Here is a 26,819-nt window from a genome sequence, read left to right as displayed (position 1 = left end):
CGTAACAATAACGGCTTGTACGAAGCGGTGAGCCTTGCACGAAACCTTTTTTCGGCGTTGCCACAACTCGGAGCTTCGTTTCATCACTTCTTTTTCCACCTGCAAGTTCAGAGTATAGACACTGCTCGGCCACAGGCGCCGTTATCGTGTTTTTTTTTTTAATCTTCTTTTCCGTCGTGCAGGTTCGTTCTACCGATGTTCCTCAAGTTGTCCGTGGAGCTCGTGCTTTACTGGGCCGGAGAGCAGTCCGGTGTCAAGGACCGGGCCAATTTCGCTTTCCTGTACGGCACCGCCCCGACGGCTCCCATTGTGATCCTGTACGCCTCTCAGAGAGCCCTGCCGACGGCCACGGTGAGCATCCCGATCTGTTTGCTCCCTCCCGCTTTTCGATCGGGATACAAGCGCCCACGTGTAATAACCGCGGACAAAGGATGAGAACGGCCGCGAAATAGGAAGCGCCCTATTGACGCAACACTTGCGCACTGTTCACGTACGTTTGTGTTTTTGTGTGTGTAGCTGTCTTTTTTTCTCCGCTTCTGCATGACGGGTATTGGGAAATAAAAATCAGGGTCCCACGTCGGCGGCATTGTGCTCAGGGTGTCTCGTGAGCTCGCAGTTTTTTTTTTTCACTTCGACGCCGTTTTCGTTTCCACTCTGCGCACGGAGGGTGAAGGTGAAGCAAGCTCGGAAATACGAGGAACTCAAGTAGCGATCTGCAAACTGCATTTTTCACAGCGTTCTAAGCAGTATGCGCTGCCTTGTCTAATACATACGTGAGGTAACAGACGTTACCGTACGATAATGTATGTATGTATGTATGTATGTATGCATGTATGTATGTATGTATGTATGTATGTATGTATGTATGTATGCATGTATGTATGTATGTATGTATGTATGTATGTATGTAGTATGTATGTATGTATGTATGTATGTATGTATGTATGTATGTATGTATGTATGTATGTATGTATGTATGTATGTATGTATGTATGTATGTATGTATGTATGTATGTATGTATGTATGTATGTATGTATGTATGTATGTATGTATGTATGTATGTATGTATGTATGTATATATGTATGTATGTATGTATGTATGTATGTATGTATGTATGTATGTGTGTGTGTATGTATGTATGTATGTATGTATGTATGTATGTATGTATGTATGTATGTATGTATGTATGTATGTATGCGTGTGTGTGTATGTATGTATGTATGTATGTATGTATGTATGTATGTGTGTGTGTATGTATGTATGTATGCACGCACGCACGTCAACGTACGTACATCCCGCATTGCATCTTCGTACTGTGAGAATGCCCGCCAGCTAAAGGGCGGCGCGGTTGTATTGATTAGCTGGAGCAAACCAAAGCGGCGTTGTGTGTCGACAGCGACCAGCGCAGTTGTTGCGGTTCCCACGCACAACAACTGGTGCCGAACTTTCACGGTCCCGTGGCTCTGTATGCTCTTGTTTTGAACGGGACTTCGAACTTTTACGAATAAGCGCAGCATGAGCACGTCGATGAATGGAAAATTCGTAGCTGAGGCTCTCGTAAGGAATAGCAGAATGGGACGTGCATTAAAAGCACGCCACCCACTTCACCACCTCCCTCCCTACTTGTTTGTCCTTTTCTCGCTTATTCAGACCTCCCCCCCCCCCACCGTTTTTTTGTTTTTTTTTTTTTGTTTTGTGGAGACCAGCCGCAAGACACAATGTTGTAAAGAGAGGACCAGACCGACGTGACACTTAATCGCAGAGAATGCGTCCTGTGGAATGTGGCATTCTGTGTGAGAACTCGATTCCCCATTTAAAGAGTTCAGAGTCAGGAACTGAAATCTGCCGATATTAAATTTTCTTTTGTCACAACGTGTCGTCTGCCGAGTTACCTTTTTGTCAACCATGAAATGATGCCAAGCTATCACGCGTGGTGTCCTTCAGCGTAACAAATAAGCCTAATGAACTGCGGGAGTGCACCTAACTGGGCTGGTTGGTACATCATTCAGACCAGAACAGCGCTAGACACAGGACCATGATAGAAATACAGACAGGGCGCTGAATGACAGACAACGCCCTGCCTATTGTTCCAGTTCCCGTCTGAAACATAATGAAGGTTTCCTTGGATTTTCTGTTTCTATAGTCCTATTTATTTCGGCTGATGCACCCTCTCTTTCATGGGCTGGAATAGGACCTGCAATATCTACAAATAAATAAATAAATAAATAAATAAATAAATAAATAAATAAATAAATAAATAAATAAATAAATAAATAAATTTTATTGCCCGAGCAATGACTCCGCTTCGTCTATGTCGGCAAGTACCACGAAAACGCAGAGGGGAAGCGTTAAATATTGTTGCGTTATGATTCTTGGGGTTGCATGAAAAAGAACAGCACGCAGTTCTTTCTTTTTCTTATCGTTGTGATGGAAAAAATAAAGATACAACTGAAAAGAAAATAGCTGCGATTGAGCAGATGGTGATCTGGAATGATTGCGACTCCTACAAGAGCAGTTATTAAAGAGTTTTTTTTTTCACGTACAGTCGGCCACAAAATAGTTGCGAACCGTCTGCTGTCAAGAGCGTTGCTCTGGTGATTGCGCGTCGTGAGCCACGCTCTCGACAGCAGACGGCTCACCACTAGACGGCGCAGACGGCAATTGCGCCTCGCGCTCGCGTGGTCCTTATTATATTGTGGCCGACTGTAAACTTCATTTGACTTTCCTTCCGGTATGGCGCGCGTATTTTCGTGTCTGTGTGTCTCGCAGCTGGCCACTGGAGTTGGCGTGTGCACCTTGCTCTCGTTACCGGTGATGTACGCCTCGGGCGCCGTTATCAGCGACGAAGGACTGACGCCTGCTCCGGCGGTCTCGCCGCATTTGCAAATGAGAACAGTCCTGGCGTCCGTCAGCGGACTCAGCTTCCTGGCGTCCGTAAGTATACGAGACCGACTTGCGAAAGTCCGCTGCAGTGGTACGGGAGTTACGACGCTCGGCTGCTGCATGCAGGTGGGGCGGGTTCGATCCCGGCCGCGGCGGTCGCATTTCGATGGAGGCGAAATGCTAGAGGCTCCTGCATTGTGCGTTGTCAGTGCACGGCCCAGCTGGTCGAAATTATTCGGAGACCTCCACCGCGGCGTGCCTCATAATCATATCCTGGTTTGGGCATGTAGTACTCCATATATTATTAGTATTATTCAAGCGAAGCTTGTATCTGCCAGAGTTGCCAGTTCCGCTTGTAATAAGATGATTTGGGCTTCTGTTTTCGTCGAGTCGCTTGTAGAATTTTCCCTTCGCTTGTCGCGTTTCTCGGACTTATTTGGATTCTTCCAGAAAATGTAGTTATCTTAGTTATCAGGTTCACCAATAGAGCGTTTGTCGATGACACTGAGTATTTGAGTGTTGAATTCAAACACACGTCGGGGGAATCACCAAGTAACGTTAATCCCGCACTGGCCAACGTGCATTCACCCGAATTGAGACCACCCTGGAGACAATGTTAAAAAGCAAATATGTGCTTTCTTTCATAAATGCGCATATTTGCGCTGTACAAAATAATTACAGGGACTTTTCGAACTACCCTTTGTATTTGAGCGATATTTTTTAATTATGATTAAAAATATTTCCTTGAAGGGGAAAATCCATTAAATTTCCGCTTCTCTTGAGCTTCTTCGCGAAACTCGCACCGCTTTTATTGCGATAACAATTATATGGACAGTCTCGGCTGGTTTTTGTCCGTCCCCGTCGCCGCCGCCGTCATGCACCGTATATATATATATATATATATATATATATATATATATATATATATATATATACGGTGGGCTTTTAAGGTCGCCGCCCCGCTCCTGCGAACGCCGTTGCTGTTCGCCCTACAGAACGTGGTCGCCTTCGTGCGCTTATCTCGAGGAAAGAAGGGGGCGGGGGGGTGTTCGAGCGGGCGATTGTATGTCTTGTGCTTTCCCCGCGATGCCCGCGCTGAAGTCACAGAGCGTACGATGGTCATTTCGCTCGCTGCAGCGGCCGCGTTTGCGAAAGGAGCACGCTGTTCAAACAGAAATAAGTAACAACTCTCACATTTAGTTCGCGCTCGTCCTGTGTATACCTGTTCGTTCGTTTCGTGCGTCCTGTTTTATGTTTCAGCAGTGCGCTTCAAGTATCGAGCTGTGACGCATGATAGTTCGCGCTCGTCCTATGTGCGTCCTTTGGGCTCGAGCGACGCGCTGACAATTTCGAGCTGCTTTCCGTTCTTCGCGTTACATTCCAATTTGTTGCTATCGCATTCATTGCTTCGCCATGCGGGGAAACTAACTTTTTTTTGGACTTTTCTTTGCGACGATTATTTGCCTGTTAGCTCGGTAGCATTTGGCAACTGTGGTATTGCCTCACAAGAGTCGTTGGCGCAGTAGGTGTCGCCCCCCCCCCCCCCCCCAAAGAAAAAAAAATCCCGGCGTCCGCGCCAAAGAAAAAAAAATCCCGGCGTCCGCGAGCTGAGAGAAACGCGGCCCTCGAATGCGCGACGGTCACATAGTTATTTGTATGCGCTGTTTTCCAATAAGTGATGCTCACTCGATGTGGCCTTGTCGGCGATCAGCCGTTTCTGATGCGGCAATCTGTTCTTTTATCGAAGTTATCGAGATGACTTGTCATTACGTGTTGCCACGTTTCATTTATTCCCTCGATATCAACGCATGGTCGTTGCTGTTGCCTGTAGCAATTGAAGTGTTGTGCTGCTAAAAACGTGGATGGCAGTCGATTCTCGGCATGGAGGAAAGAAACAGGAGGGAGTACTGCGCAATGCAACAGAAAGAAAAAAAGAGAAAGAAAGGAAGAAAGAGAAATAAATAAATAAATAAATAAATAAATAAATAAATAAATAAATAAATAAATAAATAAACAGAAACAAAGGACTAAAGCAAGAAAGAAAGAAAGAAAGAAAGAAAGAAAGAAAGAAAGAAAGAAAGAAAGAAAAACAGTACGTAAGGCGCGCACACGCCAAGCTTCGCTTGCCCCTTGCCCCCATTTGCCCGATAATGCAAGGGCTCCTGAATTTAATTATCATCGTCATTATCATCATCATTATAGACTTGTGCGAGTAACTCTCGCTCGTTTGTAACGAGCTAAAATTTCTAGCCCTGCGCAGTGGCGCGTTTTAATGAGTGCACAGACAGTGTTTGCGATGTGAAGAGCGTCGAGACGACGAGGAAGGCAATCTAGGTAATCACCTTGCCCGAAAGAGTAGCCAACTCCGGTTTCACTGTGTAATGTTTGAAGCTAGTTAGCTTCGAGGGACCGAGGGAGAGACGGCGGCTGGTGGAGATTTTGTTGAAGAACTGAGAATGTCAGCCAACGCTATACCTGGCCGACTTCGAGTTCTGCTGCAGCTGAAGGTAATAAGATCGGACGGAATAGAAGCGGATAACTGAGATATAAAAGACGAAAAAAATCACAGCATATCCACGGGGTGAATGATGATGAGTGGGGCGAAGCTACGGAGGGAATCTGTAAACCGTGAAACTCTTCCGTGAAATGCGCCCAGTACATAATATAAAGAGTGTGAAACATCGTGTGTATATTAAACATCAAACTTTTATTGTACTGTTGGTTTACGTGGTCCCTTCATTATCACTTGTGATCGGTGAAATGCAAGGAAGAAGTCCGCTCCCGAGCGAAAGAGCGCCAAGAGCGACCGCATTCCCCGCTCGCCCTGTGCGAATTAAAGGCAAGGCTAGAGGGAAGACAGGACGCGCGTTCCACGACGCGAGGTCGGTAGCATGCCCAACGAAAGCCAACGGAACGCGATCGTGCAAGTGCTCCGGCTTCGCATCGCCTCATGGTTCCATTTAGCGTCCCAAAACCAAACATATTGCTCAAGGTGTGCCTTGCGTTTTTCGTAGAAATAATTTCTTTATCATGTACATTAAGACGAAAAGTTGAAAGCTCACTAGAGTGTATCGCCCGCAAAGTATGTCTTTTAGTGTGATTTAACTCTCGTACGGCAGGGTCCTCGCGCCGTTGCCGGTCCACCTCGCCCGTTGACGATCGGGCGAGGTGGCTACATACAACTACTACTACTACACTTTAAGAAAAACATCTGGCGTTCTTTCGTTCTGCTTTTACAAAACATCTGGCGTCTTTCGTTGGTTTATTTCATCAATCAACGGCGTTTTGAACAAAATTTTTATTGTTTAATCACGCACAGGAGAAATCTCACCAGGCACTACCTTGGAGGTAAACAATGGCTGCTAATGGCAATGAGAGACAGAAGAAGTCGGCTTTTAGCTAACACTTACACTTCTACTTCTACTAACGTTTCCTACTGGAACATGCCAATGGCTGCTAATGGGGAATGAGAGACAGAAGAATTCGGCTTTTAGTTAACGCGCACGCTGCGAATTTTTTATTGTTCAACAACGCACAGGAGAAATCTCCCACCGGCACCACCTTGGAGGTCAAAGCGTAAGACTTGTTACTCACTACTACGACCACGACGACTACGAGGGACGAACGGGTGCCGCCTTAAGGAGCTTCGCCCCTAAAATAAGACGCAAATGAACAGTCATTAAACTACTGCGAAGAATCCGAACTGTCAGGAGTCCCTTAGAATAAGCTGGGATGACATTACTATGCCAGACAGGCGAGGAAATAAATGGTCACGCTTCATGTTTGTAAGAATAAGAGACGCTTCCGGGTTTGTTGCCTATATTTAGAACGTATGAATAGCAATGTGTTTGAGCTCTCAGTACGGTTAAGTATAGGTGGGCGGCTCTAACGGTTCCGGGACTGAGGTAAGCTTGGACTCAGCACTGTTTATAAATAGGCGTTGCTTATTCGAACCTTTCTTTCGCCTTGGTCAAAGTAAGCGTAATACCATCAGTCTTTTCACTAGTTCCGGTAATCTAGAAAAATTTACGGCATAAATAGACCAGTGTCGATTATCACTGTCAATGCGAATAGCATAGCGGCGGCGTTGTGATAAGTCAAATTGCGAAATTATTGGTGAAGGACCAACGAATATGTCGCATTTTCCAAAAATGATCGTGTCGGACTAAATCTTAATGTACTTTGGGCGTATTTCTCTCCCGTAACACACATTGATCACGTGACCTTATCTCCGCAAACATCGCCGCCGAACAGCGCACTCCAGGGTTGCCGTTGGAGACTACCTTGCGCCAAATTGGCTACTTTAGGACCCCGTCTGGCTACGAAAACTTGAGGTTGGCGCCATGGCTACTTTCTGGCTACATTGAACTTCTGTTTTGGCGCACTTAGTAGCCAAGTTTCTTATTAGTTGCAGGTAAACGAACACGAAAGTCTATAGACCAGCCACTGTTTTCAACCTTTTCAGCCAATGCGTGTGCATGTCTGGCCCCTGCAGCATGCGAGTGCGCATCAAGGCAACCCCCCCCCCCCCCCCCCCCCCACCACCCCCACGCAACGCATGCCGCGCCTGCGAAGACGGAGTGACGAAGTCGCACGCAAGTTGGCAAACGCGTGGCTAGCGCGCTGCTCACGCTGCCCGCTATCTGTTCTGACGCCAGTCTCTAATGCTGATAGCACAGCGCGTGCTCTCGTGCGAACTTGACATAAAAGATAAATCCGCACCAAAATGAAGCTGGTCTGCCATTATGGTAAATCTAGCAATCAATTTCGGTCGGCGGCTTCGAGGAAAAAAGAGCTGCTTCAACGTTTAAAGTTCCCACTGGCTTGTTGGCGGGAATCCTTCAAAATTATCCCGTCTTTGGCAAGAACTCTATCCTGCATACCTATACACAAGCGCACTGAACTTATGCTGACTAATACGAAATAGTTGCTGCGCCGCCTGGTGCAAAATATGGCTTATGGAACTAAATGTCAGAAAATGTAAGGTTATTCGTCTCCGGAAACACTAACAGTCTGCCTATATACCCCTTGAACAGCGTTGCATTAGAAACCGTGATTTGTTATGAATATTTATACGTTCACATATTATGTAATGTAAACAGGAAAAATGTAATATTATTTCTAACTATGATGGCACTGATAACATAAGAGCTACGAAATCCAGCCTTTTCCTCCCTGTCTAACCGCTAACCGCGCATCGAAATTTTTGCCGCTTGAACTTATTTAATTGAATATACCACCGCAGCGTGTTTCACGGCACGTTTATTTTATCACCGATCTATATGTCCCATCGCTTTGGTCATCGCTATGAGAGAGAGAGAGAGAGAAAAAGCTTTTATTTTCGAAACCCAAGTCTGGGTCTGAGCTCTAGGGTGAGGCTTTACTGACCTCCCCTAAGATGGTTAGCATGTGGTTAAGGCGAGTTGCCCACGAGGAGGTGGTTTCGCCCAGATTAGGTAGGTATTCCATTTTGGAAAACCCGAAACTTACTAGCCTGTTGGAAGTCTGGTCCTTGTTCTTTTTTACTCACTATATATGTTACTTTTTGTTTGCCTTTTATTCACTCTCCTCAGTAATGCTCTTGGCCTTGCGGTAAATAAATAAATGAATAAATAAATAAATAAATAAATAAATAAATAAATAAATAAATAAATATTTTTTTTTGCAACTCGATAACATGTGGCTTGAAGACCAAGCAAGAGAAAAAATAGTCGTATTCTTGTATATTAAGAATCATTTATAGTATAGTAATAAAAATTATAGTCATAATACTGTTTTACTTATATTTGGCTACAATCTTGGCGTTAAAGTTAAATGACATGGCTACCTTGGCTACTTTTAGCTTTAATTCTGGCTCCTTTTCAAATATACCCAATGGCAACCCTGGCGCACTTCGCTTTGATTTGCACGTTTATTGTGTTTCAAGCATTTGAAACAACAATAGTTCTTGTGTTTTTGGCTATCCTAGCTGCCTTGTGTTCCTCGAAGCTGACGCTTCTGTTCCAGGTTCTACACGCCGCGGTGGGTGATGGTACTTCAGTGCTGACCCAAATGTTGCGGGATCGAATCCAGGCCGCGGCTTCAGCATTTCGATGGAGGCGAAATGCTAGAGGCCCGTGTGCTTAGATTTAGCTACAGTGAGTGAGTGAAATAACTTTATTTAAGATCCGGCGAATGAAAGGCCCGGGCCTGGGGCCGCCTAGATGGCCGCTTCCCGTCAATTTTTTTAACACGAAAGTGTTTTATGCCGGGGTCCACCAAGATTTCAGTGACGTATTTCCGTCACGGAAATGACGTTGAAAAAATGTACACCATCAGATGGCAAAGAAAAAAAGTTCCGCCAGCAGGCATCGAACACACGAAGGCTCAGTCCGCAAGAATAGATGCCGGGCACGCTATCCACTGCGCCACAGTCACAGACTCTAGACACTTTACAAACGCGCCTTTTATATCTCACACTCTCCTCTCACAGTGCTTTCGGTCGGCGGGGTGGTGTTGCCCTCTATGAGCGGTAAAGTAAAGTAATTCATCATTACTGTGGCCTCTGCGATTAGCACCTGCAACGCTTGTTGCTAAACGTCCGTCCCATTCGGCGCGTTTTCAATAGAATTGCAATTTTGTCAATGCCTTAACACACCGTGAGGTGGTGATCTTAGCCCAAACGTCGTAAAAGCGTCGGTCTCGCTCATAGCATCACGCTAATCCAAACCAAAAATACCTCTGCGACGGGCGCCTGCCTCACCTGGCTGTAACAACACGTTCGCTGCCCCCGAGAAAAATCGCGGCCGGGCTACAGGGGCGGTGCGACGCGCTTTGCGTTTCCCTCTAGTCCGGCCGTGGTCTTCAATCACATTTTAACATGCCGCGGGATAGCGACCAAGTTCTGCGTCCAATATGCGACGTTCTTCTGGCTATCACACCTCGTTCTCTGGTTACGCTTTCACCGTTAACTACTACAGCTACCACAAGAGTTTGTTTAATCATTGAATGTGTACGTTAGTCGTCGACGTTAAACGGTGATATAGCTGCTAGACATCTATGTACATCTATGTACTGCTAGACATCTATGTACATCTATGTATATCTCTGTCCTAACAGGCAGCACTTTCCTGAATCAACAGATATATCTGCCACGGCAAGCCAAAAACAGGACGAAAAAGCGAGGACAAAAGAGCAGGCGGGGTTGGGTCCGTTTCGTATAGCAGCCTTGCAGACGAAAGCTGTACCGGTCTGTTCACTGCGCCCATGCGCGTATTCGCGTTCATTTCGCCGCTGAGATCTGTTATACTGCGCTTATCGACTCGGTGGTCGACGCTCGCGCGTTCAGGTTAGTAAAATGGACGGCTGTACACGTTAAGGAACCTCAGGTGGTCGAAATTTCCGTAGTCCCCCTCTACGGCGCCTCTTATAAGCATATCGTGGTTTGAGGACGCAAAACCCCAACAATTATCTGTGTCAGGTGTTTTTTTTATGTAGCGGCCGTGGTCAGGTTCTAGGGAGATGAGGCTTTCAAAGATGGATGAATTGACGCTCCGTCGCAGCTTAGATATATAGTTTCTCGGAGCTCAGAAACTACGGATTTGGTGACGTCACGGCTTACAGCGAGTGAACAGTGCTGCGATGCATGCGATCGCCGTTCCGCTTGAACAGCAGTCGATCGCAGAAATTGGCTGCTGACCGAGAAACGGTAAAGATTTAGGTCTACCATAAGTGCATACGCGCAACGAGAAGCAGCGATGCTCACGCATAACACATCTGATAATGGTGTCAATAGATTACTGAAACTAATTTTTCAACATTTAATCGAACGGGTATGTCTTGAGCAAGCTAAGCGAAACATTAACATTTTTTACCATCGCGAAGTTTAGCATAGCGACCGAACTCAGCACTTACTGAATAGCTTAAGTAAGAGCGTATACCGCTCTATAATCTGTAGGAAGCAAGGCGATCCAGTAAACTCTTTTTTTTTTACAAAACAGCACCTGTCGGCGTCGTTCGGGCTGCCAGTAGTTATAAATAATTACTAACTCGCCCTATTTTCCATGTATTTGTTGAACTTGAATTAGCGTATTAAACAACTACTTCGCGTCATGAATACTTGTTAGCTCCATAAATAGCGTAATTTTTGTCCGCGGATCCATTCTCTTAAAATTTCTAACACCAGACAGATTCTTTACTTTACCTTCGAGTTCATAATAATGGTGAGTAATGACACGGTTCTCAAGCAAAAGCACTTTTTGCTAACTCGGTGATTTCAGTGCACCAGAGATGGGATAATAGAGTGCCAGGTGGTTAAGGGAAAGTTTGAAGGCAGCTAGAGAAGAATAGTGATTGTTAAATCGCGCTTTCAAAGCACCGAGTCAGCTAAAAGGGCTGCCGAGCGTAGCCAAAAGACTGTGCGGGTCGTATAGTCCATCTAGAAGATTTATGGGGCGGAACGCGGAACCCGAAGCCGCCGCTTCGCATTGTCAGCGAGAGCGCCTAATAAGCGCGAAAGGAACGAGACGGGCGAGACCAGCAGTAAGGGTGGGATCGTGGTCCACGGTCAACGCCTGTCAGTCTCACAGGCGACGCGCTAAGACCCCTATTGGCAGGTTGAGTCAGCGGAACTCTTTTATCTCGACTGGGCTCGTTTTGGACGGCCAAGAGTCGGCTTCGGAGGTGCTGACGTAAATGTAAGGGAGCAAGTAACAAAGAGGAAGAAGAGAAAGGGAAAAACTTAATTTAATAATGAGTCTAGAGGGTTAGATAGGCCTTGATCGTAATAGGCATGGCGATCGAAAACTGCAAAATAGGGTGCTGCCGATTGTTTCATCAATGGCAGTGCTATTTAAAAAAAATTGCTTCTCTTGTGACAGGTCTTAGTCGCGCCAATGCCACTCCCGCTGTTTCGGACTAACATTGCGAGTGTTAACAAAAGTCAGTTTCCCACACAAAGACGAAACACTGATTGTGATAGCGCTGCCCTGGACAGTTATACCAATTAAAGTTTGTAGTTTTATTGGACCTACAAACTGCAGTAAACGTTCGATTACTAATTAAATCACCGAGCATGATGACAAGCAAGTACGGGCACATATGCAACTCGATCACCAGGAACGGCGACATTCACAACGCTGACGAGATGAACAGCGCGAGCAGGGATGAACGGCGCATAGCGTGGCCTCTGTAGCTTCGCGTTGCCTTTACAGCTTGCAACACACAGCGGGTGGAGGCGGCATGTGAAGCAAGGAGTCATCACGGCTCGCTCAACCATTGGAACGGCCGAAAGGTTTGAGACCGGGTTATAGTTGGTAATCCACATTCTTGCAACGGCAAAGAAGGCAGACAAATAACACACAGGGTCACTTATGCATTCGGCTAAAACGACTAGAAGGCGAATGCCATCTTCTTCTTTCTCTTCTCTGTAGATCCAATGATCCTGCCTCGCCCCCATCCGAATGCTGTCGGCACCTAAGGAGGATTTACACTGCCTCCGTGATCAGCCCATCTGTGACCGAGCGACGAGGAATTGTGATAACGGCATCATGTGACGTCATATTGATGTCATGGTGAAGTCACCAATTTCGGCGATATGTGACACGATGATGACGTCATCATGGTGTTACATATCGCCTTTTTGCATCACTCGTGTGGACGTCGCCGACACAGATGGTCAAACTTCGCGTTTAATGAGGCATCTAAAGCTTTCGCCTTACCGGGACAGGGAGAACGACGCATGCCTCCTTCATTGCGTTCCTGCTTTCGTCTGGTTCTTGCGCTGATGCAACAATTTGGCAGGACCACAGATTTCTTGCAAGATAGGGCGCATCGCCTTTTACGACCACCGTTTTCCCGCTGCTCTTGACCGGGCTGACAGGCTGACAAGAAACGGATACGAGAACGTCAGCTGCATCGTTTCTTCAACTCGGCGCACCTCTACGAGGACGTGCACGCTGCTAGTGACACAGACTTTCCCTTCCACCACAACTCTCCCCGCTGGCCCCGTCACAGCCGACATTATACGAAGCATCACAACGACGGCGACATAAGCTTATCGCTTGGGTTAGCTCTAGGTTAAACTCGACTACTCGTTTCGTTCGCTCAATCTAATCAGAACAGTCTCAAACAGGGGCATCAAACTCATCTCAGCTAGCAGGACACAGTCCCATAATTTAGTTCCCTGCTAGGGCCGCAGCAGTGAAAAAGGTTGGAGCGGCAAATTGGGGAGGGGGGGGGGGGGGAGTGTGAACAAAATGTCAGCTAATGTTGCCATTTGAAAGAAGACCTTTCTCCTATCACATATTTGGGTCATTTCCAAAGAAGATTTCTCGTCAGATTTCTACAAACCTATCGATGCTGATCTCTAGAATAAGTGAAATCTAGACGCCAATTCTGAAATATAAAAGTTTTGTTCTACGGTTATCTTTTAACCCATAGGGACCGCATGGAGTACCTCACGAATAAAATGCTGGAGACCAGTCATGTCTGTGTAGCTCAGGAACATACTTAAGAAAAAACATATATATGCATGGGACGGAGACAGTCATGTGTGTACTGGGCCGCGTGATTGAGACTCCTCGTCTTAAGCAATCGCGAAGTTTCCAAAAAAAAAAAGAAAAAAAAAATCCGACACGACTCGTGCCGAGCGGTAACACGCGTAACATTTCTTGTGAAGCACGGTCGCACATAAAAAAAATCCGGCAGATCCCACGCATTGTGGGAATCGATGTAATGCGAAGCAGCCAGCAAAGAGCTGCATACATCGTCTTGTCTGTTACTGAGGAAAATGCGTGTCATGGTTTTCATGTTAACTCCTATGATTTATGTTCGTCACACAGTAACGTCGCGCAATACCAACTTCGGGGTAAATCAAGCTAACGAAACGGCCGCCAGCGCCCCATGAGCGTGGTACGCAAGTCACGCTGTACATGACATGCGTGTCATGATTTTCATGCTAACTCGTGTTATTTATGTTCGCACACAGTCACGTCGCAAGATACCAATTTTTGTGTATATCAAGCTAGCGGAACGGCCACCAGCGCTCCATGAGCGTGGCGCGTAAGTCATGCTGTACATGACATGCGTGTCATGATTTTCATGTTAACTCCTGTTATTTATATTCTTCACACAGTCACGTCGGAAGATACCAATTTTGGTGTATACCAAGCTAGCGAAACGGCCGCCAGCGCACCATGAGCGTGGCACGTAAGTCATGTTGTACATGACATGCGTGTCATGATTTTCATGTTAACTCGTGTTATTTATGTTCGCCACACAGTCATGTCGCAAGATACCAATTCCGGGGTAGATCAAGCTAGCGAAACGGCCGCCAGCGCACCATGAGCGTGGCACGTAAGTCATGCTGTACATGACATGCGTGTCATTATTTTCATGTTAACTCGTGTTTTTATGTTCGTCACACAGTCCCGACGCACAATACCAATTTCGAGATAGATCAAGCTAGCGAAACGGCCGCCAGCGCCCCATGAGCGTGGCACGTAAGTGATGCTGTACATGACATGCGTGTCATGATTTTCATGTTAACTCGTGTTTTTATGTTCATCACACAGTCACGTCGCGCAATACCAATTCCGGGGTAGATCAAGCTAGCGAAACGGCCGCCAGCGCCCCATGAGCGTGGCACGAAAGTCATGCTGTACATGACATGCGTGTCATTATTTTCATGTTAACTCGTGTTTTTATGTTCGTCACACAGTCCCGACGCACAATACCAATTCCGGGGTAGATCAAGCTAGCGAAACGGCCGCTAGCGCACCATGAGCGTGGCACGTAAGTCATGTTGTACATGACATGCGTGTCATGATTTTCATGTTAACTCGTGTTTTTATGTTCATCACACAGTCACGTCGCGCAATACCAATTCCGGGGTAGATCAAGCTAGCGAAACGGCCGCCAGCGCCCCATGAGCGTGGCACGAAAGTCATGCTGTACATGACATGCGTGTCATTATTTTCATGTTAACTCGTGTTTTTATGTTCGTCACACAGTCCCGACGCACAATAACAATTTCGAGATAGATCAAGCTAGCGAAACGGCTGCCAGCGCACCATGAGCGTGGCACGTAAGTCATGCTGTACATGACATGCGTGCCATTATTTTCATGTTAACTCGTGTTTTTATGTTCGTCACACAGTCCCGACGCACAATACCAATTTCGAGATAGATCAAGCTAGCGAAACGGCCGCCAGCGCCCCATGAGCGTGGCACGTAAGTGATGCTGTACATGACATGCGTGTCATGATTTTCATGTTAACTCGTGTTTTTATGTTCATCACACAGTCACGTCGCGCAATACCAATTCCGGGGTAGATCAAGCTAGCGAAACGGCCGCCAGCGCACCATGAGCGTGGCACGTAAGTCATGTTGTACATGACATGCGTGTCATGATTTTCATGTTAACTCGTGTTATTTATGTTCGCCACACAGTCATGTCGCAAGATACCAATTCCGGGGTAGATCAAGCTAGCGAAACGGCCGCCAGCGCCCCATGAGCGTGGCACGAAAGTCATGCTGTACATGACATGCGTGTCATTATTTTCATGTTAACTCGTGTTTTTATGTTCGTCACACAGTCCCGACGCACAATACCAATTTCGAGATAGATCAAGCTAGCGAAACGGCCGCCAGCGCCCCATGAGCGTGGCACGTAAGTGATGCTGTACATGACATGCGTGTCATGATTTTCATGTTAACTCGTGTTTTTATGTTCATCACACAGTCACGTCGCGCAATACCAATTCCGGGGTAGATCAAGCTAGCGAAACGGCCGCCAGCGCCCCATGAGCGTGGCACGAAAGTCATGCTGTGCATGACATGCGTGTCATGATTTTCATGTTAACGTGTTATTTATGTTCGTTACACAGTCACGTCGCAAGATACCAATTTTCGTGTATATAAATCTAGCGAAACGGCCACCAGCGCCCATGAGCGTTTTCACGTAAGTCATGCTGTACATGACATGCGTGTCATGATTTTCATGTTAACGTGTTATTTATGTTCGTTACACAGTCACGTCGCAAGATACCAATTTTCGTGTATATAAATCTAGCGAAACGGCCACCAGCGCCCATGAGCGTTTTCACGTAAGTCATGCTGTACATGACATGCGTGTCATGATTTTCATGTTAACGTGTTATTTATGTTCGTTACACAGTCACGTCGCAAGATACCAATTTTCGTGTATATAAATCTAGCGAAACGGCCACCAGCGCCCATGAGCGTTTCACGTAAGTCATGCTGTACATGACATGCGTGTCATGATTTTCATGTTAACGTGTTATTTATGTTCGTTACACAGTCACGTCGCAAGATACCAATTTTCGTGTATATAAATCTAGCGAAACGGCCACCAGCGCCCATGAGCGTTTTCACGTAAGTCATGTTGTACATGACATGCGTGTCATGATTTTCATGTTAACGTGTTATTTATGTTCGTTACACAGTCACGTCGCAAGATACCAATTTTCGTGTATATAAATCTAGCGAAACGGCCACCAGCGCCCATGAGCGTTTTCACGTAAGTCATGCTGTACATGACATGCGTGTCATGATTTTCATGTTAACTCGTGTGTTATATATGTTCGTGTCACAGTCACGTCACGCAATACCAATTTCGGGGTAGATCAAACTAGCGAAACGGCCGCCAGCGCACCATGAGCGTGGCACGTAAGTCATGCTGTACATGACATGCGTGTCATGATTTTCATGTTAACTCGTGTCATTTATGTTCGTCACACAGTCAAGTCGCAAGATACCAATTTTGGTGTATATAGAGCTAGCGAAACGGCCGCCAGCGCACCATGAGCGTGGCATGTAAATCATGCTGTACATGACATGCTTGTCATGATTTTCATGTTATGACTTGTCATTTATGTTCGTCATACAGTCATGTTACGTCATACCAATTTTGGTGTACATTCGATTAACCAAGCGACCAGGAGAGCACAAAGTCGTAGGCGGCTAGATAGATAGATAGATAGATAGATAGATAGATAGATAGATAGATAGATAGATAGATAGATAGATAGGTAGATACGCTCAAAGTCGCAGAAGTTCGCTAAGAAATGCTTCGCATTTAATAAATTCGTAAGGGCACTTGGCAACATGTCGTTATTGAGTGTAGTAGTAAAAGAAATGCTTCGAGGAGTTCGGGAAACACTAGTGATGTCGAAGACCGTTTAAGAATAAAAAATTGTGGCCCCCGCTTACGATCCGCAGGGTACGCAAAAATCACTAATGAAATTCTCGCGACTGAACATCTATTTCGAATCAGGATTCATTAGCACTAAAACGCGAGCCCGCAGACCTCCTAAAAAGTACCGCTAAAAATTATGTTGCTTGGCTAGTAAACGGTTTAATCAAATTGCTTATTAATGAAAGAGCTTGTCTCCACAAACTTCGCAGCAAAGCCGAAAATACGTTAGAAATTTCGCAATGAACGTGAAAGCAGACATTCGTTGCGAAGTATTTTTGCTCGTTAGCGGAAGGTCTTCTCGTCTGAAGGGTATAAAAAAATAAATGATCAGGTATGCATGTGGGACTTTAAACTCTATCGGAGTGTAAAGGCAAACGCGAAGCGATTTTTCGGATTTCGTCAATAAGTAATACCAGACGAGCCACAGATTAGCTTGTGTTCTTTTGAAGTCGCTCGTAGAAGTGAAGCAGCACCGTTCGATGTCACGGTAACACTGTAAAACTGCGGCTGTTCCCGTCAGCTAGCTTAGCGAAGTATTTCGTAGAGGTTGGTAACGAATCGTCCTTCGCAATTATTGCGTCCAGAATTACGAACAGCGGGTGTACTGCGAAATCAAGGCTTTCCTCTTTAGTAACAAACTTATGCAAGAGCATTATACGCCGGGCAGCTGAAAAGTTAGAAAATCATACGATTAATGCGTGTTGGGCAAGCCTCAGTTCAAGGTATTGAGAAGCGCCGAACATGGTAAGTTTATTGGAGGCCGCTAACGAAATATGAGAAGTAGTAAGGTGCCTGTTAGAGCGCATGACAGGCAAGAATTCGCGAAACTTCATTACTCTTTGAAGAGCAGCCTTTTTAGAAGCGATATTGCAGCCGTACAAGAGCATAAAGATGAAGGAGTTCGCATGGTTTGTATGAAAGCGCGAGGGCATTATATGAGTGAGAAAATTCAACAAGTTTACGAAATAAATGCCTGATTATTATACGATAGTCAACGTGCCATATTACTTGTTTTTAATATATTTGAACTTATAGCTAAAGTATCGAAACGTGGTTATAATGTACTGCTTATTAAGCGAGTTACTATGCAGTAATAATAATATATTTTCTTTTCGTGTCGTTCATTATTCCTATAATTATATTATTTTTTTGTATCTTTATTGCTAAATTTCGAACTTCTTTCCTTGTCGCGTCCTGTGCTTCTAAATTTTGCAAAGTAATCTGTGTACTTGTTTCTATTTCATGTAATGCCCGACTGGGGATTTTGAAGGTATGTAAATGACGCTCTCAAAGTCTAACGTTCAGGCTCGTCGGCTTCATGGACTGGAACAACACTGATATAGCGCTACGCACGGATTGAGTTGCTTCGGGAGAGGTGTTCTTCCCAATTCTGTGTGAGAATGAAGGAAAAAGTGGACGGGTGCGACTTTTACACTGTTACTGCAACAAGTAGTCAGGCAGGTTGAGAGTTAGAGCGCTTTTTTTTTTTGCTTTTCGAACAGACTCAATACGAGTAGCATCCTCGTGCTTCATTTTTTTCCTGTGTACAAACACGAAAGAGGAAGGCGTAAAATTAAGCACGATCGCACGCTCAGTGGTACATTTCGCCTTATCTTTAGGTTGTAAATGAAATGTTTGGCTTTTCTTATTTTATTTCCCAGTGTAACCTAATAGACGTACGTACGAGAATGTTCGACTGTCGAAGGCAATGCCTTTCTAGATCTCTTTCACGCCCATTCTGTAACGTGGGTCCGATACCTTCTCATCACTATAAACAGCAAAAAAAAGAAAAAGAAAACATTGAAGTAAACACGCAATAAAAAGTAAGAAAATGAAAACGTAAACAATAAATTATTAATAATAGTAACTGCTGGGGTTTTGCGTCCCAAAACCACGGTATCATTATGAGGGACCGTCGTAGAGGAGGGCTCCGGAAAGTTCGACCAACTGGGGTTCTTTAACGTGCACCTAAATTTAAGTTCACGAGCCTCAAGCATTTTCGCTTCCACCGAAAATGCGTCCGCCGCGGCCGGGACTCAATCCCGCGGCCTTTAGGTCAGCAGTCGATTACCATAACCACTAGACCACCGTGACGGGTAAAACAATGAATTAAAGAACAAAAGCAAACAAGCGAAAATACGGTGAGGCCGCCAATACTTCTCGAATACAGCATTTGTATTTTTTTAAATTCAATCTTACTCCAGTGATCTCCACAGAATTTCTTTCGAAAGTGTACCTATGCATTTGGGTGGCGCTTCGCGTTGATAGCGGCCCCTTCATTGATATGAAAACTATACGCGAGTATAGACCTCTGCTTTTCTGCAAAAAAAAAAAAATGACGATTGACCAGTGAATGAAATACTGTCAAGAACTACTGTCTATGTACGCCGCATAGTGCGGGACTACGTATGATGCTCGTTAACATGCACATAAATCCCACTACACTAGTGTCCCTCGCATTTCGCCTGCGATGCAGCCACTGCGGATGGGATCAACTCTACAGCGCAATTCCTTAGCGACTGGATTACGAAGGCGCATTAGCCTAGACGATATATAGTTCCGGCACACGCAAACGGAGGTGCGCGAATATTTCATCGCAGCTGCATGTGTCGCGCACAGCACCACGAGCATTTCTTCCAACGAGGATGACTTAGAGGAGCCAGTAAATACTATGCCGGGCAACAAACGGTGTAGCGCAGCCTGTAAACAGTTCAAGCAAGGTTGCAGACGGCAGTTGTAGTTCGGAGGTTAACGAACCTAGGCCATGCATTGTGTAAATGTCCGAGTCCCACAGGGGCCATGTACATTTATGGGGACATCAAGATCTGCGCTGCTGCTGCAGTCAGGTGCGAGCTGGCACTATGACTGACGACATATGTAATGGCTCCCACCGGCGGCAAAGAGACCGTGTACAGGTAAATGCCAACAGCGCACTCGTATAGCGCCACGTAAACTCGCAAAGACTCTACCAATGCTTTCAGTGTGCTTTTTTATACTTTATGACTTTGAAAACACCTCCTGGTAAGAGACGAACGCTCATATCGGCTAAGGATGGATCGGGTCTGCTCTGTCAAGCCCAGTTTGTACTTGACACATGTTCCGAGAAAACGCTATAGAAGATGAGAGTAGGTAATTATGATTAGACAAAGTAACGGCAAAAGCACACGGGACAGAGTAAAAAGACACCGCTAAGCGGTACTGACAAGTGTTATTATAAAGAGGCAAACTCCAAACTTATATAGATCAGACGCACGTGGGTGCCGCAAAACAGCAACAAAAAGTAACGATAAAAAACACGGAGCAACCTTCGACAAGGGTGAAAAAGAAATGCTAGATAAACGCCTGAAGACAGCAGAGGCACCTAGCAGGTATGAATCACATGGAAACGCAACAGAAGTTCATTCTGAGTAACACAGACTGACGGCGAACTGACGCAGTCACCATCCTTTATAAGCGTCGCACGGCCGCGGTCGCTACAATCTCTCTTTTCAACCGACCATTTTTCCTGCCGATGATCTCAGCCTGAGATAACCTAGGAAAGCGGCCCCTGCAACGACGGAAGTGAATTGGCAAGTTTGACCCTCCAGCAGCCTCCAGGGAACGCACATGCCCACGCAAGCGAATGTTCATGCGCCTTCCGGTTTTTCCAATATAAAATTTGTCTTAGCTAAGAGGACTCTTGTATATGGCACGTGTCGTGCAAGGCATTGTGCGCTTCATTTCACAGAAGGCCATCCTTGTGGTTCCCTTTGGCCCCATTCTGCACAACTTCCAATGTTGACAAAGTGCTCAAAGGATAACATATCAACCCCATATTTGCCAGAACCCTTTGTTCAGATTATCAAACACCTTATAATATACGTAATGGAGAATTTAAAATTTCTTCCGACTTGCCTGTTCGTTAGAACTGAAGAAATCCGGTGACATAACAAGAAAAGTAAGGCGGGCGAGGTAAAGCGAAGTCCGCCGCTTTCATGTTATGGCGAAAAAGATTTCACTAATCACGTTGATCGCGGTTCTACACACTGACCAACATCGGTGAGGGTTCGTCCCAAAAATGTGACACCGATTTGTTTTGCAGGTGCTCGTCATCGGACTGTTTATCTTGACGGGAAGAACTAAGAGTCTGATCTGCAATGTGCTCCTGTGTCTGCTCATCTGCGAGGTGGGTGTGGTTTTGTCCGTAATAATAGGAAGTGCTACCTTCCTATAAAATTCTTTGCTTAGAGGTTTTCACGCGAATTTTCATAACCATACCCATAGGTGTTTTCAAGAAGGCTTATTGTTTACGTTTTTATAAGCTTTTGTATGAGCTTATCACAGTACGAGAAGGACGAGTAGCTATATTTTGGGTACAGTATGTGGATGTAGCTAAGACTAGCCGCAAGAATGGCCAGTTGGTATTTTGGGAGGGAATTGCGCTACAGTTAACTGGGACTTAATAAAGCTAGAGGACGGACGAACGGAATGGACACGACAAGCGCAGACTATCAACTGAAATTTATTGAAAAGAACATTGAAGGGCGAAAATATTCTATGAAAGGGGGACAACGGTCAATCTACGAAGGGAGAGGGCATTACATTCTTCTGAACAGGTATCTTGCGCCACACGTGCCTGATGTGGATGACGTCAATGATGCTTGTTTCTTCTGATGAAGTCGATTTCTTGTGGGGTTAGTTGAATGGAGCATGAACTGACGCATGCGCTTTGCTGGTTAGTTATATGGTAGGCCTCCCATATTTCTCTGGTCTTCTTCTTCTTTGATTTGGCTAATACTGCAGTTTCTTCGAACTTTGGGCTGCATCCGCATTCTCTGCAGTGCATTGACAAGTTGCCTGTTATTGCCGTTTGTTGACATGCGTAGCGGTGCTCTTTCAGCCGTTCGTTCACATAACGACCCGATTGTCCCACGTATGCCCTGCCACAAGTCAGTGGGATGGAATACACAATGCCAACTTCGCATTCTACGTATTTTTTGGCATGACGAGTTCGGCATTCTTCTTTTTTTAAGTCCTGGTCGTTTACTCTTTTGCACATACTTTTCAGCTTGACCGGGGCAGAAAAAACAACGTCCAGCTCATGCCTGGCTCCTATCTTTTTGAATTTGTGGGATGCCTTGTGCACGTAAGGGACAACCACCGGTTTTTTGTCCTTCTTCGTGCGGTCTGCGCTTTTCCTTCGCTTCAATTCTTGCAACATGCTCTCTCCTACGGAGACCAGCACGCTGTCCGGGTAACCACTTCCTTGTAGGCGTTGCCCTTGCAAGTTGAAACTTTCACTGCATCTGTGTGCGCAGGATTTTTTGATTGCTTGGAGCATGCATGCGTTAGCGATCGCCCTCTTCACTAGTTTCGTGTGTGCAGAGTCAAAGCGAAGAATGCCTTTTTCGCCTCTCGTTTTGTACATGTAGCACATATGGCTCTCTTCTTGCCAGGTCTAAGTATTTTAGGGTACTTTCGATGGGAACTTCATGGGTGAACTGCAGACCTTCGTGCGCTTCCGTAAACATCTTGACCACTCTTTCCACGGCGGTTGCGTCTATTGGCTGGTTTACCCACACGAGGTGGTCATCGACATACCTGAAGCATCTCACGACGTTGGTCCCTTGAAACTGTTGATGAAGTGCTCTATCTCCTACCGCCAAGAACATGTCCGAGAATGTAGGGGCCAGACACGATGCAAATACCTTCGACTTGCTTGTATACAACACTACTGTGTTCTATGAGCAACGCCCCTAAGTACACTTCCAGAAGTTTCATGAAATTTGCTAAGCTTATCCCACATTGGTTTTGAAATCCAACATTTCCGAATTCTCCGATCGATTCTTCAACTGCTCTGAGGGCTGCCTTTTGCGGAATGTTGTAATAGAGGTCCTTAACGTGAATCGAGAAAATTGAGGTGCAGGAAGTTGTTTCAAGGAATTCAACAACACTGTCCGAATTACTGATGAGGAAAGGATCATTGACGGTGAGCGTTTTCAGGGGCTCCTGTAAAAAGCATGCCAGGCTGTTCTGCCAGGTCGAGCGGCCTTCTACGTTCTTTTCAATAAATTTCAGTTGATAGTTTGCGCTTGTCGTGTCCATTCCGTTCGTCCGTCCTCTAGCTTTATTACGTCCCATTTAACTGTAGCGCAATTCCCTCCCAACATGCACAACCAACTAGCCCAATTTCTAACTTTGCCAGTTGGTACTTGTTTACTTTCGAAGTCACGTGGAGGGGCAATGCGAAAGTGCCGTCTAGCTGGCTCAGAGCGTTCTCAATCGGACACCGAACGTACAAACATTTATAGACTTAAATGCCGGATGGCCCCACGCTCAAGTGCAAGTGGTACACGTTCGCACGAAGACATCTAGAATATTTAGGGTAGAGGCGCTTCAGTTTCTCCTAACGTTCGTCCCTGGTACCCTGCTGTGGAGTGTGAATGGTGAAACGTGCGGGTGGATGATTTTGGACAACGCACGAAGTGTTGCTATACTACTCGTATTGCGATGAACTTCAGAGTGTATCGCGTTTGATAAATGGCGCTCGGACGAAGCATTTATCGGAAAACGTAAAACCGGTTCCTCCTGCTAAGACACTGACGACCTTCTGACTCCTGGATGCTTCGCGGCGGTCGCCCTGCACACAGCGTCGGCTTTGAGTAGAACTTTACGAAAGTTAAAATCGCTAGTCTAACATTGGACTACGGCGCTCTGCTTCGGCCTACTGGTTGTTGAGTCGTTGGCAGAAGATGAAAGATAGCTTGAACAAAGGTGACAACAGGCCATGTAACACAAGATAATTCAGTTTACGACCTAATCGATAAATCAATAACTGAATTGTATAAAAGCAAAAAGGACGCGTTACGCCTTTTAAATTGGAATGTGGTAAAGCGGTGTTTAACCGTGCAGTTTTTATTCTATGTTACTGTTATTGTCTTTGTTCCCTTATATGTCGTCGTTTTTCTGTAGCCCCCGTGATTCTGGTGTGCCCTGTGCCGCTTAATAGTGTACTTCAGCACTAGTTTTGGCTCACTTTTTTTATTTTTTTTGCCTTATCGTCTACGGCTCGCCACCAGACGATTTATTGATAATTCAATACGAAACGCCGAATAAAATTCAAAATTCTTACGTTATCCCTGGCCTTTATCTCGTACGCAGTAGTAGAATTACTATGCGTCAAGGGACACCTACACAGACATGGGGACAAGAATCCTATTTACTGTTGCAAACGAGGAACTAGAGAAATGCAGACCTGAGGAGTTCGTACTGCGTCATATTCAGTTGTACTGAAACGCGTTCCTCGGACTCCTCCGTTGTTTTCATAAAACAAGGCATTTAGTACAGTTGACCACTCCGACGTTGAGGTCACTGGTTTCTCGGTGTCATATCTTACGCAGGTGTGCGCAGCCTGATCGTATTAGAGTCGCGTCTCGAGGTCGAAGAGCCGTTACAACGAACGAGTACCGCCTTCGTGGTATTGATGACGCGCTGAATTTCTGCGGTTGTCCCGTTCATTCATTGCAACTGAAGTGTTCAGAAATAGTCCGCGGTTGTTGTAGCTGCTGTCACAAACATGATGTGGTTTTACCGTTCAAAGTCCCTGTAAACATGTTTAGATGCACGTTCTGTATGTTTGTGGCCAGGAGCTTTGGAAACAAGGGAGGGGATTGAAGTATTTTAGGAGGGGCGCATGAATATTTCGAGACCCCCACGTCCTTTCTCTAACCTTGGGCTTCCATTATCTTTATGGAAGACATACTCGATATTCGTTTAACATAATCTCGTAACCTTTCATCGAAATGAAGTTACTAAGCATTCTGATTCTGATAGCTGCATCACGCCCGACATTACGCGGATATGGCTTAACCGACGTACTTGGGACCGATTTTTGTATGATTGGGAAAATTCAGCAGTCTTGTATTCCTTGCGAGTTGAGCGTTCTTTTTATTGTACAAACAAAAAATTAAAAACACGCGTGCTCACATTTGCTGATGCATCGCTACTCTACAATGGCATTATCAGTTGGCGACATTAGCCAGTCTAAATTAAAGAACGATGCACGTATTTTACACTAATCTCGTGTTCTTTGATCGAGGTCACGAAGCTATAGGCACTCACATGATTGGGTCGTACTTCTCATCTCTCCTAGTTAAAGAAACTGGTTAACGGCACCATACACTTCCGTCTTAAGCAAGTACTACAAAAAAAAAGCGGCCCTGGATTGACAAAAGTAGGGATCCATAGCTGGCTTTTAGCATAATTAGCTTGCGAAACACAGTTGCGCACGCACACGTAGCATGCCTAAAGAGTGCCTCATTCCTGATGGTAGAACAACTGCAGGCCCTGCTGAAAAGCTGTTTTAGCCTAATTGAATTTGATGTTTTAAAGTCTTAGAGCTAGCACGGCCTTTCTTTTTGCAGCAGCAAGATTTGGCGGCAGGGCGTAGACAAAAAAGCTACCTTTTTATACAGCCGTGTTTTCGTGTTCGAGTTCCCTTGATTTTACGGTGAAGTTGCTTCGCGGCAAATATTTACCTGACGTACCAGTCAAGCGAACGAACGCATTTTTTTAAAGAGACGTTTAAGTGGACAGGTACTGCGTTTACTTTATCAGAAAGGCCTCTGTCGTCCTTTCCACTCCTACTTATTTTTATTTGGTCGGCATGCCCATAATAAGAAATTGCTTTCTTTTTCTCTTCAAGATTGGAGCCACAAGGGTTTTTCTATATCTTATGCTGCAGCCTATATCGCTCATTGAATTATCCTGTTGGCGCCGGCTTTTCAGAAAATTGTTGCTATACTGATTTAGTCGTAGGTAATAAAACACAACTGCGAAGTATGCTTACAATGCTACTGGAGTGCACTGCTACCCGCTGCGAGAAATCAACTCCCCCCAACGGATCACACAATCACGTCATACTAATGTATAAGAAGGCTGGTTAAAAACCTCGATTATCGATTAAATATATTTGAGAGTGGTTCACCCTTCCCACGCATTAGATGTTCTCAGCCAATCACTGCTCTAAGTGTTCATTACGTCATGCTTCATTGCAAAGGGCTGCGGGGTTCGGGTCACGTCCTTGCGTGGGTGTAATGCGAAAGCCACGTGAGACGAGTTGTTGCTCGGTCCCTCGTGGTCCCATTAAGGTAATGCGTATCAGTCACAGTAAGGAAACAAAACATTACTTGTTACCCTTCACGGTGGTTACTGACTTGCCCACCTATATAACTATCTTCAAAAATTACGCGTTAATTATCTTTCGGAGAGTCGCGAATCGAACTACTCCCCGAAGAGAGAATAAAGATTTCGATGGGTGAAATGTTGTACTGTGCGACGTAAGCGCATGTTGAAGAACCAAAAGTGATCTAAATTATCCGGATACCTCCACTACGGCGTTTCTAATAGTCTTTGAGACGTTAAACCCCGTAAACCAACCATTTCCAGCGGCCGTTCCAGCAGAGGACGTAAGAATAAAAGTGTACTTACAAACCAGGAAAGCCCAGATTACGATCGCACTTGTTGAAAACAACCACAATTTGACGCACCACTAGCCTTTCAGCTGTTGGTCGGCGCATCCTTCCCTGATCAATTCTTATCACTTCATTACTACCCCTTACTAAATAGACATGAATGTTATACTATAAGAAAACTACACTTCATCAAGGACACGTGGTGGGTCGGCTCTCTCCTGTTTATAACCTTTGTGTTTCTTTCAATTCCCTTTCCTCCTCATTACTGGTATGATAGTCGCATAG

At 45.4% G+C, this 26,819-nt stretch overlaps 1 protein-coding gene across 1 annotated transcript in view; it reads left to right on the top strand.

Moving 5' to 3' along the window:
- Positions 1–26,819, top strand: part of LOC119385785 (integral membrane protein GPR155-like) — a 130,483-nt gene that overhangs the window by 75,486 nt on the left and 28,178 nt on the right. Inside the window, exons 8-10 of the mRNA XM_037653169.2 lie at positions 183–351; positions 2,772–2,936; positions 21,164–21,247. Of these exons, the coding sequence (XP_037509097.2) occupies positions 183–351; positions 2,772–2,936; positions 21,164–21,247 (418 nt within the window). The remainder of the gene's footprint in view (positions 1–182; positions 352–2,771; positions 2,937–21,163; positions 21,248–26,819) is intronic.

The sequence above is a fragment of the Rhipicephalus sanguineus genome, chromosome 3 (assembly GCF_013339695.2).
Source record: "Rhipicephalus sanguineus isolate Rsan-2018 chromosome 3, BIME_Rsan_1.4, whole genome shotgun sequence".
NCBI lineage: Eukaryota > Metazoa > Arthropoda > Arachnida > Ixodida > Ixodidae > Rhipicephalus > Rhipicephalus sanguineus.
This window is presented reverse-complemented; position numbering and strand designations above follow the sequence as displayed.